Below are 16,834 nucleotides of genomic sequence, written 5' to 3' on the forward strand. Positions count from 1 at the left end.
TTGTGTCAGATAGGAGACCCCAGTTTACCTCCAGGTTTTGGCGGAGTTTGCAGAATGCTATGGGTACCAGGCTGGATTTTAGCACGGCTTTCCATCTACAGACTGACAGATAGTCAGAGAGGACCATCCAGACAATAGAAAATATGCTCAGAATGTGTGTGCTAGATTTTGGCGGTTCTTGGAGGCAACATCTACCTTTGGTGGAGTTTGCCTACAATAACAGCTATCATGCTAGCATAGGGATGGCTCCATATGAAGCTTTGTATGGAACGAAGTGCAGGTCACCTGTCTGCTGGGAAGAAGTTGGAGAAAGGGCCTTGGCAGGGCCTGAGCTAGTAGAGATCACCAGCAGAGTAGTGCCTATCATCATAGAAAGGATCAAGACTGCTGTGAGCAGGCAAAAGAGTTATGCAGATGTCTGCAAGAAGCATGTAGAGTTTCAGGAGGGAGATATGGTGTTGCTCAAGGTGTCTCCTATGAAAGGGGTGATTCGCTTTGGGAAGAAAGGTAAGCTGGCTCCATGGTACATCGGACCCTTTGAAATCCTGCAAAAGGTTGGGAATGTATCGTACAAGCTAGACCTACCTACTTCAATGGAGAGAATCCATTCGGTTTTCCATGTTTCCATGTTACGGAAGTTCGTGTCAGATTCGGGCAAGGTTCTTAATGAGCCTGATGTGGAGATCCTAGGAGATCTCACCTATGTAGAGCAGCCAGTGCGGATCCTAGACGCGCAGATCAGAAAGTTGAGGAACAAAGAAATCCCGATGGTGAAAGTCCTTTAGAATCACCATAATATAGAAGAATGTACCTGGGAGACACGGGAGTCTATGCTCCAGTAATACCCCTATCTCTTCTAAGGTTAGTATTTTATGTTTTATGTGTGCTTCCTTGTTGCTATGCATGTTTGTTGAACATTCGGGAACGAATGTTCTTAAGGAGGGAAGAATGTAATACCCGGCTAGACCCCGGCATCGGAATTCCTACCTTCCGGCGGAATCTCCGTTGGAATCCGAAATTTCTCGGATGTCGGAGCCTTCTAGAAGGGTAAAATAAAGGTTTTCTAAAATGTTTTTTTATATGTTTTTATGGTTTTAATAAGAAAGAAATTGAGTTTTGAAAGAAAAGACCAAGGGGGAAAATGCCAGGTTCGGCCGCCGAACCTCATGTTCGGCCGCCGAACATTGGCCTCTTGCGGAGGCACCTTTGGCCCCCGAAGGTGGTCTGGCCAGCCACCTATAAAGGGCCCCTTGTCCGAAAACGGGCGAGTTTTCTCTCTCTATTTTCGGACATAGGTGAGATTTCGCCTTCCTTTAGTCGATTTTGTGTTTTCCTTCAAATCTTTCAAGTTTTAAAGAGTTTTTACTTATTTTTGAAGATTTTTGAGATCAAGATCAAGTTTTGAAGCATGGAGACCCCCGGAGCTCGTTCCTCCATATCTCCGAACTTAGATCATATCTCCGAACTTAGATCACATCTCCTCTCGATCTTCAAGAGGTAAGCGTAGATCCACGTCTTTTATGATGTTTTAAGTTTTAAGGGGTTGTATGGGTGTTTGATGCATGTATAGAGTAAATGAAAAATGTTAGGGTTTATGATAGTTAAATGTCAAATGCATGCTTAATGATGATGTTTGTTGGGGTTTAGACTAGTTTTAAGCCCCTAAATACTTGAAAATGTGTTTATGCATGTTTTAGTATAGTTGGATGCATGTTAGAGTGTTGTGGATGGCTGGGAATGCAAGGCAGAATCGGGTTTTGCCCTTTAGGAGAGCCCAGGTTCGGCCGCCGAACTTGCCTAGAGGCAGCTTTAGGCCGCCTAAACTCGCCCCCAAAAGTTTGGACTTTCGGCTCTGGAGGGAGTTTCGGCCGCCGAACCTGCCCTTGAAAGTGGGTGACTTTCGACTCTGGAAGGACTTTCGGCCGCCGAACCCTGCCCTCGAAAGTGCCTGACTTTCGGCTCTGGAGGGACTTTTGGCTGCCGAACCTGTCATCGAAAGTGTCATACCCAGCCTTCCTTTGCATGTTTTCAAGGCCTGTTTTATGATGTTTTAGGGGGGTTTTTGGGGAGATGTTTAGAGTTATGTTAGAGTATGTTTGGTCCCTCATTTGAGTCCACCTGTGTAGGATCGGACTTGAGGAACCGAGGTGATCAGCAGTGAGATAGTTGCTTCAGAGTTAGTCCAGAGTCAGCCAGAGGTGAGTGAAACTAAACTAATCCTTTATTTTCAGAAAGCAAATGTTTTAAGCATGTTCATGCATCATGATATGTAATAGGTTGTTTGCATTAAAATCCACGAATATGCCGCATTGCATTATTCATTGTGGATGTGGATGGATAACAGGATGACCCATTAGCCCTCTAGATTTCATGCTATGTAACAGAAGTCCTGAGGAGCCCCATTGAGGGCCGGGCACAGAGCTTATGTATGTAACAGAAGTCCTGAGGAGCTCCACCGAGGACCGGGCACAGAGTAGAGGGATTTTTGGGTCAGTCTATCCGTGATGTGATTTACTTGTGATGTGATGCATTCCATAATGGCATATGTTTATTTAAATATTTTTATAGTTCTGCTCACTGGGCTGTTGTAGCTCACCTCTCTCCCCTAACCCCCAGGTTTGCAGGAGTACAGGTAGCTATGGGAAAGCCAGCAGAGTTATGGCTATGCTATGTAATAGAGTTATAGTGGACATGAAATGTAACGTAATGAAATGTAAAGTAATGTAATGAGGATTAGTATTGTGCTTGGCCCTAATATTTATGGTTAATCCCTATTGTACATGATCTTTATGAAATGTTTTAATGATAAGAAATGATGAACCAAGCTTGATGTATGATTTGTTGACCCACTAGAGCATTTGATGAGGGCTCTAGTATGGGGTTTTACGTTTACAGTATAGTGCATGCACAGGTCAAGTTTAGTATATGTGAAAGTTTAAAGTTTTTATGAAGATGTATGATCATGTATGGGATTTTATCAGATGTACAGGATGTATAGTAGGCTTGCTACGGGTCCCGACGACCTTAAGTCGATCTGGATCCTAGCGCCGGTAGTGGTCCGGTTTCTGGGTCGTTACAGAGTTGTCAGGGTGTAGGAAACTCCCTAACAATTCACAATTTAAAAGGAATTTCTAAATTTCATTCCCCTGATGTGGTTTGCATTTTGTAAACAAAAAACCAAGCACCAGTTGTTAGGAAACTTGTTTAGAAATGTGATTTTTGTAATTTCTCTTTTATGGACCCTAGAGGCCTGGCTGGGGGTATTTGTATGGCTTGGAAATAGTCTTTTGATATTAATATTATGTCCTCCTCTTCCTTTTATGTTCATGCTTGAATAACTATTCTGCAATTCAATTAGGTTTGGGATATTATAGTAGTGCACCTTCATTTTGATGATAATGCAAGACACGCTCAATATGATTTTCTGCTCAACCTGAAATAGAATATGCTTAGAGAGTTTATCATGATAAGGGACTTCAATTCCTTCCTCCACCCAAATGAAAAAAAAGGAGGTGATACTCATTATGTAGCCAAAATTCAATCATTCAGGGACTTCTCTAATAGAATGGGATGTTGGACTTGGGTTACAATGGCCCCTTTTTTCACATAGAATAATAGGAGGGATGGTTCTAAGAATATTGGAGAAAGGATTGATCAGGCTTTTTTCTCATCAACTTGGTTGGCTCATTATCCAAATTCCATGGTGCAACATCTCCAAGATGAAGGCTCGGATAATAGACCCATTTTACTGGATTCTACATGGTCAAACAAAAAATTGAAACTCTTATTTTGCTTTGATACGAGATGGCTTAACAGACCAGATACAAAGAATATCATTTCAAATACTTGGAATGCTCTAGTCTATGGAACCAATCTGTATCGGGTATGGGCTAAAATCAAGAAATGCAGATGGAAGCTTTTTGATTGGAAGAAATCTTTGGATCAAAAAACTAAAAGTCGAATTACTTATCTTCAATGGCAACTAGAGTTAGCCAAGAATGCACAATGCTGGGATAACTGTAATACCCGGCTATACTCCGATACCGGAATTCCTACCGTCCGGTGGGATCTCGGATGTCGGAGACCTCTAGAAGGGGTAAAATCATGTTTTTGTAAAATGTTTTCATGTTTTTAATGGTTTTAAGTATGAAATTAAATGAGTTTTTGCATGAAAAGTCCTTGGAGGAAAACCCAGGTTCGGCCGCCGAAAGTCAAGTTCGGCCGCCGAACATGCATGCGTTTTGGAGGCACGTTAGGCCCCCGAAAGCATGAGTGAGGGAAGTCCAGGTTCGGCCGCCGAACCTCATGTTCGGCCGCCGAACATGGCATGCATGCGGAGGCACATTCGGCCCCCGAACGTGGTCTGGCCAGCCACTATAAAAGGGTCCCTTAGCCGAAAATGGACGAGCTTTTTCCCCATTTTCGGCCAAGGTGAGTCTCCGCCGTCCCTCACCCATTTTTGATGATCTTCCACTAAATCTTTCAAGATTTTCATTTGTTTTAACTTGTTTTTGAAGGTTTTGAACTTTTGAAACAAGTTTTGGAGGTTTGGGAACTCAGGAGCTCATTTTCGTGGATCTCCAAGTTTAGGTCGTCTCCCTCTCGATCTTCAAGAGGTAAGGGCCGATCTTAAGCTCCTTATGTGTTTTAAGTAAGATTTTATGAGTTCTTTGAGTAGAAATGCATGTTAGGATATATGTTGAGTTATGGGTATAAATGTGTGTTCTTGAACAATGTGAGTTGCTTGATGTGTTGTAGATGGGGTTTATGATGGTTTGAGACCCCTAGGAACATGTATGCTTGTGTTTCTGTGTTGTAGAATAGGTTTGATGCATGTTTGATAAGTTTGGAGGTGAAATGTGCATTGGGAGCCAAGTTTCTGCCCTTTGGCAGAAACCAGGTTCGGCAGTCGAAGGAATTTCGGCCGCCGAACATGGCTGGGAAGGCAGCCTTTCGGCTGCCGAAGCTTGCCCCCGAAAGGGAGACTTTCGTCTCTGTCGGGCAGTTTCGGCCGCCGAAAGTGCCGCCGAACATGCATGAGTTTCGTCTCTATCTGGGAGTTTCGGCCGCCGAAGGTGCCGCCGAACCTGCCTGACTTTCGGCTCTGGAGGGACTTTCGGCCGCCGAACCTGCCGCCGAAAGTGCCCTGTTCAGCCATTTCTTGCATGTTTTTATGTGATGTTTTCATGATGTTTTAGGGGATTTTTGGGGAGTATTTTAGAGTTATGTTCAAGTATGTTTGGTCCCTCATTTGAGTCCACCTGTGTAGGTTCGGACCCGAGGAACCGAGGACCCCAGCAGTGAGTTCAGCTGCTTCGGTGTTGTCAGAGTCAGCCAGAGGTGAGTGGAACTAAACTTAATCTTTTAAATTAAATGTTTTATCATGTTTCATGCATCATGATTATGCAATAGGGTGATTGCATTAGTTTCACGAATATGCCGCATTGCATCATGTGTTGTTGATGTGGGTGAATGTTGGATGACCCAATTAGTCCATGACAGGAAGACCAGGACCCCATTCTACGGCCTGGCACGATTGTGGACTCGAAGACCAGGAGCCCAGAGGAGGCCCTGGAATAATGGTAAGTAATGTATGTATGACAGGAAGACCAGGACCCCATGCTACGGCCTGGCACTATGTTAGCTTGGACTAATTGGTGACAAGTTCACCCAACCCTTATGTGAATTGTCTGTGTTATGATGCATTTCATTAAAGCATAGTGTTAATATGTTTTATAGTTCAGCTCACTGGGCTTTTAGCTCACCCCTCTCCCTTTACCCCCAGGCTTGTAGGTACAGTATAGTGCGGGAGTCCGGATAGAGTAAAGAAGTCATGCTTATGTAATAGCTAGCAATGGACATGATCAAATTGTAATGTGAAAGTACAGTATAGTTATGTAATGAGGTTTATGGATGTTAGTGTGTGCTTGACGATAGATTGTGCTATCCCTTTAATACATGATCTTAGAGATTTTGATGATGTTTATGTAAACCAACTCAACAGATGTATGTCACCCATTGAGGGCACAGATGAGATCCCACAGAGGGATCAAAGTTATGTTTATGTTTATGCACAGGTTGAGTTTGGTTGATGTATATGGAAAGAAAAGTTTTAATTTTTATGTATGTTGTTGATCATGTATGGGATTATACAGGTTTACAGGTTATATGTCAGGCTTGCTACGGGTCCCGGCGGCCTTAAGTCGATCCGGATCCTAGCGCCGGTAGCGGTCCGATTTCCGGGTCGTTACAGAATGGTATCAGAGCCCTAGGTTCATATGGTCGGACCTAGAGTGTCGGGCTCATAGATGTTATAGAAGGTCAAGCACAATAGGAAAAGATCATGTCCACTAGGATAGGATGTGGAGTCCTGTCTTGCATAATGATGTGAAATGCCATGATAATATACATGTGCATAAATGATATACTATGATATGTGATGTATGTGATGCGGGTTCATGTGTGCCCACATGAACCATATGATGCTAATGTTTATGTGTTGTGTACTGTTTTTCAGAAAACAGGATGAGAGGAACTCGTCGATCAGCAAGATTGACTGGAGTACCGCCTGAGGATGAGGGCATGAGCGCCCGTCCTCCAGCATTGCCTAGGGCAATGTCTAGTAGGTCTAACCGAGAAAGAGCAGCAAGAGACCCTAGAAGGTCTTTGGATCTGGGTAGAAGCAGATCAGTCAGAGGAACAGTTCAGGGAGGAATGTCTGAGAGCATGGGGGATGAGATGGATGTAGAGCAGAGGAGGGATGGCAGTCTGGGAGTTAGCATGTCAGAGGAAGGTATGGGAGAGTCCCAAGGAGGCACTCAGGCCTCGGGATTTGTACAGCCACCTCACTACCCACATTTCTCACAACATCCCGGGTATTCGATGGGAGGTACATCGGATTACCCTAGTTTCACCCCTTATCCCACACAGATGCCATACCCACCATACTACCCACCATACTCTCAGTACCCAATGTATCCACCTCCACCCTATTATCCAAATCCAGCAAACCCTACCTCAGAAAATGTTGCACCACCTCCACCACCTACAGAACCAGCAGCCCCAGTTGTTCAGCCACCTAGACCTAGCTCAGCTAGTGGGAGCAAGGTTAAGATGACCGACTACATGAAATTGGGTGCCCCTCAGTATGAAAAAGGGGATGACCCATTTGTGTATCTTGAAAGGGTTAAAGTAATCACAAATGAGATTGGGGCTGATGACAGTTTAGCCATTCAGATGGCCGGGTTCACGCTTAAGTGCAAGAAGGCACGGGAGTGGTTCAAGAATTATGTGAAACCGAGAGTGGACAGCATGACTTGGGAAGAGTTTGCAAACGAGTTTGCAGGATGGGCTTTTCCCGATAGTTTAAGGGAGCTGAAGATGATAGAGTTTGAACAGTTGAGGCAGACGGATGAAATGGGTGTGGAGGAGTTCACCGACAGATTTTTGGAGCTGTTGCCTTTTTCTGGGCAGAGTCTGGATACAGATTCGAAGAGGTCAAGGAGGTATGTTATGAAACTCCATTCCAGGTATTCCTCCTTGATCCAGTCAGTGGACAGGGAGAGCTTCCATGCCATAGTAGATATGGCCAGGAAAATGGAGGCCAGTGCCATCGTTCAAGGGACAGTTAAGCAGTCAGTGGCACAGTCTTCCGGTTCTAAAACTCCGGGTGGGGGAAGATTAGATCCCTCTACCCTGAGTGCAGCAGCTTCAGGCAGTAAGAGATGGGGTAAGCCCAAGGGTAAGAAGAACAAGTTCTGGAATAAAGTCAAGTCCAGTCTGGGATTCGGGAGTGGCTCAAGCTCTGGTGCGGATAATGTAGTTTGTGCGAGGTGTGGTAAGCCACACAGGGGAGTATGTCGGTTTGGGACGAACGCCTGTTTCAGATGTGGTCAGGAGGGACATATGGCTTGAGATTGTCCAAGAGCAGTCCCGGTGGCTCAGTCCCAGCAGACAGCTTCAGGCAGTGTAGCGCAGCCAGCAGCTCCAGCCATGACTCAGGCCAGTGGCAGAGGCAGAGGGAGAGGGGCAGCCTCTTCTTCAGCGGGTTTCAGAGGTGAAGGTCCATCAGCTCCGGCACAGATCTTCACAATGACACAGCAGGAGGCAGATGCATCTAACACCGTGGTGGCAGGTAACTTAATTATTGGTTGTTCAGATGTATATGCCTTGATGGACCCTGGCGCATCTCATTCTTTTATTGCTCCGAGAGCCGTGGGGAGATTAGGTCTGATGACTTTCGGGTTAGAGTGTCCTCTCTGGGTCAGTGGACCCAAGTGTGATCCATCTGTGGCAGAGTCAGTCTGCCAGTGTAGTCCTGTATTTGTTGAGGGAAGATGCTTGTCCGCCGACCTAGTGGTTCTAGATTTGACAGATTTTGACGTCATTCTAGGGATGGACTGGCTATCTACCCATGGTGCTACCTTGGACTGCAGGGACAAGGTAGTCAGGTTCAGAGGTCAGGATGGGTCTGAGGTTGTCTTCAGAGGAGACAGGAGGGGTACACCTAGAGGTCTGATATCAGCTCTTCAGGCTCGTAGGTTGCTCAGGAGGGGATGTCAGGGGTATTTGGCTCATGTGAGAGAGCTTAGCAGTCAGGTTAGAGAGCCCGCCTCAGTGCCAGTGGTTAGAGAGTTCTTAGATGTGTTCCCAGACGAGCTGCCAGGTTTACCACCTGCTAGGGAGATAGAGTTCGAGATAGAACTGATGCCTGGAACCCGATCGATCTCTATCCCTCCCTACAGGATGGCGCCAGCAGAATTGAAAGAGTTGAAGGAGCAGTTGCAGGAGCTGGTAGACAAGGGCTTCATCCGACCGAGTACCTCACCCTGGGGTGCTCCAGTTCTGTTTGTGAGAAAGAAGGATGGATCCCTTAGACTTTGTATCAACTACAGGCAGTTGAACAAAGTCACTACCAAGAACAAGTACCCATTGCCAAGGATCGACGATCTATTCGACCAGCTAGTAGGAGCGGGTTGTTTCTCCAAAATAGATCTGAGGTCCGGGTATCATCAGTTGAGGATCAGGGAAGAGGATGTACCAAAGACGGCTTTCAGGACCAGATATGGGCATTTTGAGTTCCTTGTAATGCCGTTCGGGTTAACTAACGCCCCTGCAGCATTCATGGATCTCATGAACAGAGTGTTTAGCCAGTACCTGGATCACTTTGTTATTGTCTTCATAGATGATATCTTGGTGTATTCCAGGAATGCAGAGGAGCATGCCCATCATCTGAGGTTGGTTCTACAGACCTTGAGGGAACATGGCTTGTATGCCAAGTTCTCCAAGTGTGAGTTTTGGCTAAGGAGCATTTCGTTCTTGGGGCATGTAGTGTCAGAGAATGGGATTGAGGTGGACCCCAAGAAGACAGAAACTGTGGCTAACTGGCCTAGGCCCACTTCAGTGACAGAGATCAGGAGTTTCTTGGGTTTGGCAGGTTACTACAGGAGGTTCGTTCAGGACTTCTCGAAAATTGCAGCTCCTCTGACCAGACTAACCAGGAAGAATCAGAAGTTTCTGTGGACCGACCAGTGCGAGGAGAGTTTTGAAGAGCTTAAGAAGATGTTGACTTCAACACCAGTTTTAGCTCTGCCATCTAGTGAAGAAGACTTTACAGTCTTTTGTGATGCGTCCCATGTGGGACTGGGTTGTGTGCTTATGCAAAATGAGAGGGTGATTGCTTATGCTTCTAGGCAGCTGAAGAAGCATGAGTTGAATTACCCCACACATGACCTTGAGATGGCAGCAGTAATCTTTGCACTCAAGATGTGGAGGCACTACCTCTATGGGGTTAAATGTGAGATCTTTACGGATCATAAGAGCCTGCAATACATCTTGAGTCAAAGAGATTTAAATTTGAGACAAAGGAGATGGGTAGAGTTGCTGAGTGACTATGATTGCAAGATTCAGTATCATCCGGGTAAGGCGAATGTCGTGGCGGACGCTCTAAGCCGGAAGTCACTAGGCAGTCTATTCCACATCACGGCAGAGAGGAGACCAGTGGTGAAGGAGTTTTACAAGCTCATTGAGGAAGGTCTACAGTTGGAGTTGTCTGGTACAGGTGCCTTGATTGCTCAGATGAAAGTGACACCCGTGTTTCTGGAGCAGGTGGCTCAGAAACAGCATGAGGACCCAGAGTTAGTGAAGATTGCCAGGACTGTTCAGTCAGGCAAGGACAGTGAGTTCAGATTTGACAATAGGGGGATCCTCCGCTATGGGAGTCGGTTGTGTGTACCAGATGACATAGGGCTAAAAGGAGACATTATGAGAGAGGCTCATAATGCAAGATACAACATTCACCCCGGGGCCACCAAGATGTATCAAGATCTGAAGAAAGTTTATTGGTGGCCAGCTATGAAGAGAGAAGTGGCACAGTTTGTGTCAGCTTGCGAGATATGTCAGAGGGTGAAGCTGGAACATCAGAAGCCGGCTGGAATGCTTAACCCGCTACCTATTCCAGAGTGGAAATGGGAGAATATAGCTATGGACTTCGTAGTGGGGTTACCGGCGACGTCCAACAGATTGGACTCCATATGGGTGATTGTGGACAGACTCACCAAATCTGCTCACTTCATCCCTGTCAGGAGTTGCTATTCTGTGGACAAGTTGGCGCAGGTGTACATTGATGAGATAGTCAGACTGCATGGGGTTCCTGTTTCTATAGTGTCAGATAGAGGACCCCAGTTCACCTCCAGGTTTTGGCGGAGTCTGCAGAATGCTATGGGTACTAGGTTGGATTTCAGCACTGCCTTCCACCCACAGACAGACGGACAGTCAGAGAGGACCATCCAGACCATAGAAGATATGCTAAGAATGTGTGTGCTAGACTTTGGCGGTTCTTGGAGGCAACATCTACCTTTGGTGGAGTTTGCCTACAATAACAGCCATCATGCTAGCATCGGGATGGCTCCATATGAAGCTTTATATGGGAGGAAGTGCAGGTCACCTGTTTGCTGGGAAGAAGTTGGAGGAAAGGCCTTGGCAGGGCCTGAGCTAGTAGAGATCACCAGCAGGGTGGTACCCTTAATCAGAGAAAGAATCAAGACAGCTGCAAGCAGACAGAAGAGTTATGCAGACATCCGCAGAAGACTAGTAGAGTTTCAGGAGGGGGATCTGGTATTGCTTAAGGTGTCTCCAATGAAAGGAGTGGTTCGGTTCGGGAAGAAAGGTAAGCTGGCTCCGCGGTACATCGGACCCTTTGAAGTCTTGCAAAAGATTGGGAATGTATCGTACAAGCTGGATTTACCTGCTTCTATGGCAAGAATCCACCCGGTTTTCCATGTTTCTATGTTGAGAAAATTCGTGTCAGATCCGGGCAAGGTTCTTAGTGAGCCTGATGTGGAGATCCAAGAGGATCTCACCTATGTTGAGCAGCCAGTACGGATCCTAGACACCCAGATCAGAAAGCTGAGAAACAAGGAAATCCCGATGGTGAAAGTCCTGTGGAACCACCGCAATATGGAAGAATGCACTTGGGAGACACGGGAGTCCATGCTCCGGCAATATCCTCATCTCTTTTAAGGTTAGTCTCTATGTGTTTCATGTGTATGTTATGTTGTTTGCTATGCATGTGCTGGTTGAGGAACATTCGGGGACGAATGTTCTTAAGGGGGGGAGAATGTAATACCCGGCTAGACTCCGATACCGGAATTCCTACCGTCCGGTGGGATCTCGGATGTCGGAGACCTCTAGAAGGGGTAAAATCATGTTTTTGTAAAATGTTTTCATGTTTTTAATGGTTTTAAGTATGAAATTAAATGAGTTTTTGCATGAAAAGTCCTTGGAGGAAAACCCAGGTTCGGCCGCCGAAAGTCAAGTTCGGCCGCCGAACATGCATGCGTTTTGGAGGCACGTTAGGCCCCCGAAAGCATGAGTGAGGGAAGTCCAGGTTCGGCGGCCGAACCTCATGTTCGACCGCCGAACATGGCATGCATGCGGAGGCACATTCGGCCCCCGAACACTACAAAAAAACAGTGATTTAGCGACCAAAATTTTGGTCGCTAAAAGGCAGAATTTGGTCGCTATTATGAAATAGCGACCATTTAGCGACCAAAATGAAATGGTCGGTGTTTGGCCAGTCGCTGAATTTTTTGCGACAATCTGGAAATTGGTCGCTAAAATAGCGACCAATCAGCGACCATTTTTTGGTCGCTAATTTGGTGTCAAGGCAAATTAGGTATTAAAAATATTAGTCGCTGTTTGGTCGCTAAATGGTCGCTAAATTTTGGTCGCTAAATAGTCGCTGTTTCGTTGTTATTTGATCGTCTCAGGGAAGAGCATTTGATCGCTATGTGAAAGTAAATTGGTCGTTAAATTTTAGTCGCTAAATAGTCACTGTTTTGATCGCTATTTCATTGTTATTTGATCGCCTCAGGAAAGAGCATTTGATCGCTATGTGAAGTAAATTGGTAGTTAAAAAAGTATTTATTATTTAATTTATTTTTATGGCCGATTAGTCACTAATAAATGCATTTAAATCTGATTCATATCATTTTTTCAATAAATTTATAAACCTGTTATAATATCAATATTTACACACACATTCCAATACATAAAACATCAAACACAATATATACACAAACTTCATTTCATAATTCTGCAATCTAAAAGTTCAAAACATTACTATAGTTCAACACTAAGAAACTTAAAATATCTCAAAATATATAATGGATCCAAATAATATCAAATTCATATCATAAAATATATTATTTAAGTACGTGAGAAATGACATTATGCTAATCCATATGTAAATCACCAAGGGATCTATGAACTGGAGGAATATCAGACGATGATGGCATCAATGAGGAAGACTGTTGTCCCATCTTCGCTGTCTGGAGGAATATTATACATCCACTGTCGATTGGCATTCATTTTCCTACACAAGATATATGTAGTAAAAATATATAAATTAAATTCATAAAAATGGGAGGAGGAATTAAAGTAAATTGAGACAATTTTGATTATGATTTTAATTACAGTCAATCAGTCAAGTGTGATTAAAGCAAAATAGTAGCTCAGACTGCACTTGTGATTAAATAAAATAATTATATTATATTAATTATTAATATATTATTTTTTTAATTATTAATATATTACAATAAAATAATTATATTATATTAATTTAATAATATTTGTGATTAAATAGTATTAGTAATTTTTTAATCACATAATAATATTGTTTTATAACTCTAAGAGAATACTGAAAACTTCAATTAGTAAATAAAAACAAGTGAGAGAAAATTATTACCTTCCAAGTCTTGAGGAAGGAATGCAATATTAGGAGTAAAGAATTCCAAACTTTTGCCAAGAAATGTATGCAACCTTCAAGATGAGATTTAAGAGATTAGTGAATTTATATTTGGAGAATTATCGAATAACTAATAACTAAGAAATAAAATAGATCAATTATGAAATTTTTTTAGGCTCAAATAATGACTCTGTGCATTTCATAAGCTAGAGAATAACACCAATATAAGGCATCATAGTATAAAAGAAACAGAAAAAGAAGAGTTGCAAACTCACGTTTTCCTTTGATTAGTGAAGAACCAGGTAGGGAATTTTGCCTAACTTTCAAGCATGATGCTAATTCCCGGAGTTTTGATTTGATTTCTATCCTGATTTCAGCAGTTCCATCTCTTTGGAAAGGAATCTGTTCTGTCTGAGGCTCCCAATAATAAGATTTCAACCAATGAATTGCCTGAAATTATCATCATCCAAGTGAATAATTAAAATACATGAAATTTTCAGATTCACTGGATCCGCATAATCACAGAAAATTATTCCTCCTTGTCGTGAGAAATTAATAACTATATGTTTCACTAATTTTGCACAATGGAAGATCGAAAATTGTTTGGATCAAATATGTACAGCATTTAAATCAATCTGTTGTGCAGTTGAGAGAATTTATTAGTGTTTCTTCTTTTTCAGAATTCTCCATTCCACAGATAACTTCAGTTGCCCTATTATCTCTTGCATACATTAGACAGGAATCTTAATTTTGAAGTAACAGTAGGGTCAGAAAATTGAATTCATAATCCTTGCGCTATGAGAAAATCAATCAATCAGCCACTGGACTACTAGTAATTTGCTATTAACTTTGTGATGGATTCATGAAAACAAAAAAAGAGAACACCTCAACTGAAGATTGATAAGTTATTACACAACAGCTTCCACTTAGAAGAAGCTAACAGCATGTGAGAGCTATAAATCAAGAAAATGGGACATGTCATTACTCTATAAATTACAATATTGCTCATTCACACTTAAATCTCAGTAATATAATTATTTGTCTCATATAACTTTGGTATGGTAATCCAACTACTTTAATTAGCATAACTAAATCACATAACATCTAGGCATGAGTCTGCAAATTCCACCTATAATTATCTAAAACATGCCAATTGCAGGAATCCCAATTGATAATTTAGCATTAATGTACGTAGTCCTATTAGCTAGGGCATTGATTACTTCCTATTTAGAACCACACAATTAAATCTCAATCCCATTTTAGGTATTTGGATTTTTATTTTTTTAATAAAAATTAAGAAGAGTCCCCACCATCATCTGACATTATGAGAAAACAAGGACAGCCATAAAAAGCATCTTACAAATTATTGAGCATATAATCATTCCTATGCTTTTATCTAAAGAGATAAATATCAACCATAAAATCAGCTCTTCAATGAAAACCAAGCAGAGAGCACACTAGTCATGGTCATCAAATCTGGATCAATTGAAAGCTCAAGCATCCGGAAAAACAAATTTAGCCCTTCTATACACTCTCCATTCTCAAAATACCCCGATATCATTGCATTCCAGGAAATTATATCTCTCTGGGGCATTTTATCAAACAACAAGCGTGCTAAATTAACATGGCTACATTTTACATACATTGTGATTAATGCATTAACCGCACTAACATCCGTCTCAAACCCAGATACTTGTAACATAATTAACCATATAAAACTCACTTGATGCCAAGATCAATGTGCTCCTGGATACCAAATCCAAAACAACCAGTGTCACTGAAGTTCCTTCTTAAAAGCTCGTATTCCTTCACCTTCAGCCCGCTCTCAAGCAACTGCATAGCCTTGTCTCCTCTCACAGTCACATAACAAGCAATCTTTTCATTACGCCTGATTCCAAAAGATCTAACGGTATACCTAGCTGCTCAATGTCATTATCAACAAGATACAAATCAAATTAACATTTACAAAAATAAAATGTAAAGGAAATTAAGAAAAAGAAGTCATTAATAGCATACCCTTAGAGAAGACTGGGGTCTGACCGCTAAGTTGCTCAAGCACCTAAAACCAAATAAATAATTTTAGATCAGCAGCGAGGAGGCAAGCAATTTCATTTTTCTATGTTACAAAAGGCAAAAAGCAAAGAGAAACGTAAGAAATGGAAAATAAAAGGAAAACCTTGGCGGCACGGGTGAGACGATCACCGCTTTCGCCAACGGAGATGTTGAGTACGAGCTTCTGAACCTTTATCTCGCGCATAGGATTTGAGAGCTTCTTCTCCGAAGCCTAATTTAACAACCGAATACACAGTCAGTAAAACACACAGACAAACAGATACATTACATACACTAAACAAGAGATTAGAAGCAGAAGAAGAAGGAAGATGACCATTGTGGAAGGCGAGGTTCGACACGGAGCAGAAGAGAGGCTGTGAAAACGTCTTAAAATACCGAGGGATTTGCTTTATAAGTGAATTAGCGAGGAAGAGAGGACTAGGGTTTTTCAGATTGCTGAAATGACAGTAATACCCTTACAGAAGCGAGCAAAAACAAAATGTTGCAAAAATTATTTTCCGTTGCCAGGAATCGAACCCGGGTCTTTCGGGTGAGAGCCGAATATCCTAACCGACTAGACTACAACGGAATAATGAATAATTCTCAACTTAGATTAACTTCATGATTGTGTGTTTTAAATTTTTAACTTTTTTAGTAAGACGCACGGGTTCTAACTTGTACCGCAGCCAATTTTTCATGTTCAAACCAGTATTAACGCACCAGATTCCATGTCAACTCGTCAAACGTGCATGGACTAAAACAGTACTAAAATTTTAAATAAAATAAAATTTAATTAAAAATTAAATTAAAATTTTAAAAATAAAATGGTGGCTGATTGGTCGCTAATTGGTCGCTATTTAGCGACTAATTATTTTAGTCGCTAAATATGGTCGCAAATAACTCGCGCCATTAATTCCCGCTAAATTTAGCGACCATTTTATATTTGGTCGCTAAATAGCGACCAATTAACGACCAAAAATTGGTCGCTAAGCTTTTTGTTAAATAAATATATTATTTCATTCATTTAGTCGCAGAATGGTCGTTGATTGGTAGCTATATAGCGACCAAAAAATATGGTCGCTAATTTTGGTCGCAATTTCACAGTTTTTTTGTAGTGGAACGTGGTCTGGCCAGCCACTATAAAAGGGTCCCTTAGCCGAAAATGGGCGAGCTTTTTCCCCATTTTCGGCCAAGGTGAGTCTCCGCCGTCCCTCACCCATTTTTGATGATCTTCCACTAAATCTTTCAAGATTTTCATTTGTTTTAACTTGTTTTTGAAGGTTTTGAACTTTTGAAACAAGTTTTGGAGGTTTGGGAACTCAGGAGCTCATTTTCGTGGATCTCCAAGTTTAGGTCGTCTCCCTCTCGATCTTCAAGAGGTAAGGGCCGATCTTAAGCTCCTTATGTGTTTTAAGTAAGATTTTATGAGTTCTTTGAGTAGAAATGCATGTTAGGATATATGTTGAGTTATGGGTATAAATGTGTGTTCTTGAACAATGTGAGTTGCTTGATGTGTTGTAGATGGGGTTTATGATG

The 16,834-nt window shown here is 42.4% G+C and overlaps 1 protein-coding gene, 1 long non-coding RNA gene and 1 other non-coding gene across 4 annotated transcripts; all 3 read right to left on the minus strand.

Annotated features, from left to right (window-relative positions):
• Positions 1 to 12,640: 12,640 nt before the first annotated feature.
• Positions 12,641 to 13,523, minus strand: LOC122725147. Its single transcript, XR_006352608.1, has 2 exons — positions 13,247 to 13,523; positions 12,641 to 12,874 (listed from the first exon to the last, which is right to left on the minus strand). It is a non-coding gene; the product is annotated as an uncharacterized LOC122725147 (long non-coding RNA).
• A 142-nt stretch (positions 13,524 to 13,665) lies between these two features.
• Positions 13,666 to 15,714, minus strand: LOC122725148 (60S ribosomal protein L11-like). 2 transcript variants are annotated; one of them, XM_043962030.1, is made up of 5 exons: positions 15,633 to 15,714; positions 15,423 to 15,530; positions 15,263 to 15,305; positions 14,970 to 15,165; positions 13,666 to 13,696 (listed from the first exon to the last, which is right to left on the minus strand). In XM_043962030.1, exons 1-5 carry the CDS (start codon positions 15,633 to 15,635, stop codon positions 13,681 to 13,683), a joined length of 366 nt encoding a protein of 121 aa, XP_043817965.1. In that variant the 5' UTR covers positions 15,636 to 15,714; the 3' UTR covers positions 13,666 to 13,680. The 2 variants fall into 2 exon arrangements, with proteins under 2 accessions (XP_043817965.1, XP_043817966.1); XM_043962031.1 differs by lacking the exon at positions 13,666 to 13,696 and having other exon boundaries at positions 14,966 to 15,165.
• Positions 15,715 to 15,814: 100 nt separating this feature from the next.
• Positions 15,815 to 15,887, minus strand: TRNAE-CUC. The gene has a single exon. It is a non-coding gene; the product is annotated as a tRNA-Glu (tRNA).
• Between the last annotated feature and the right edge of the window lie 947 nt (positions 15,888 to 16,834).

Source organism: Manihot esculenta, chromosome 11, assembly GCF_001659605.2.
Source record: "Manihot esculenta cultivar AM560-2 chromosome 11, M.esculenta_v8, whole genome shotgun sequence".
NCBI classification, from domain to species: domain Eukaryota; kingdom Viridiplantae; phylum Streptophyta; class Magnoliopsida; order Malpighiales; family Euphorbiaceae; genus Manihot; species Manihot esculenta.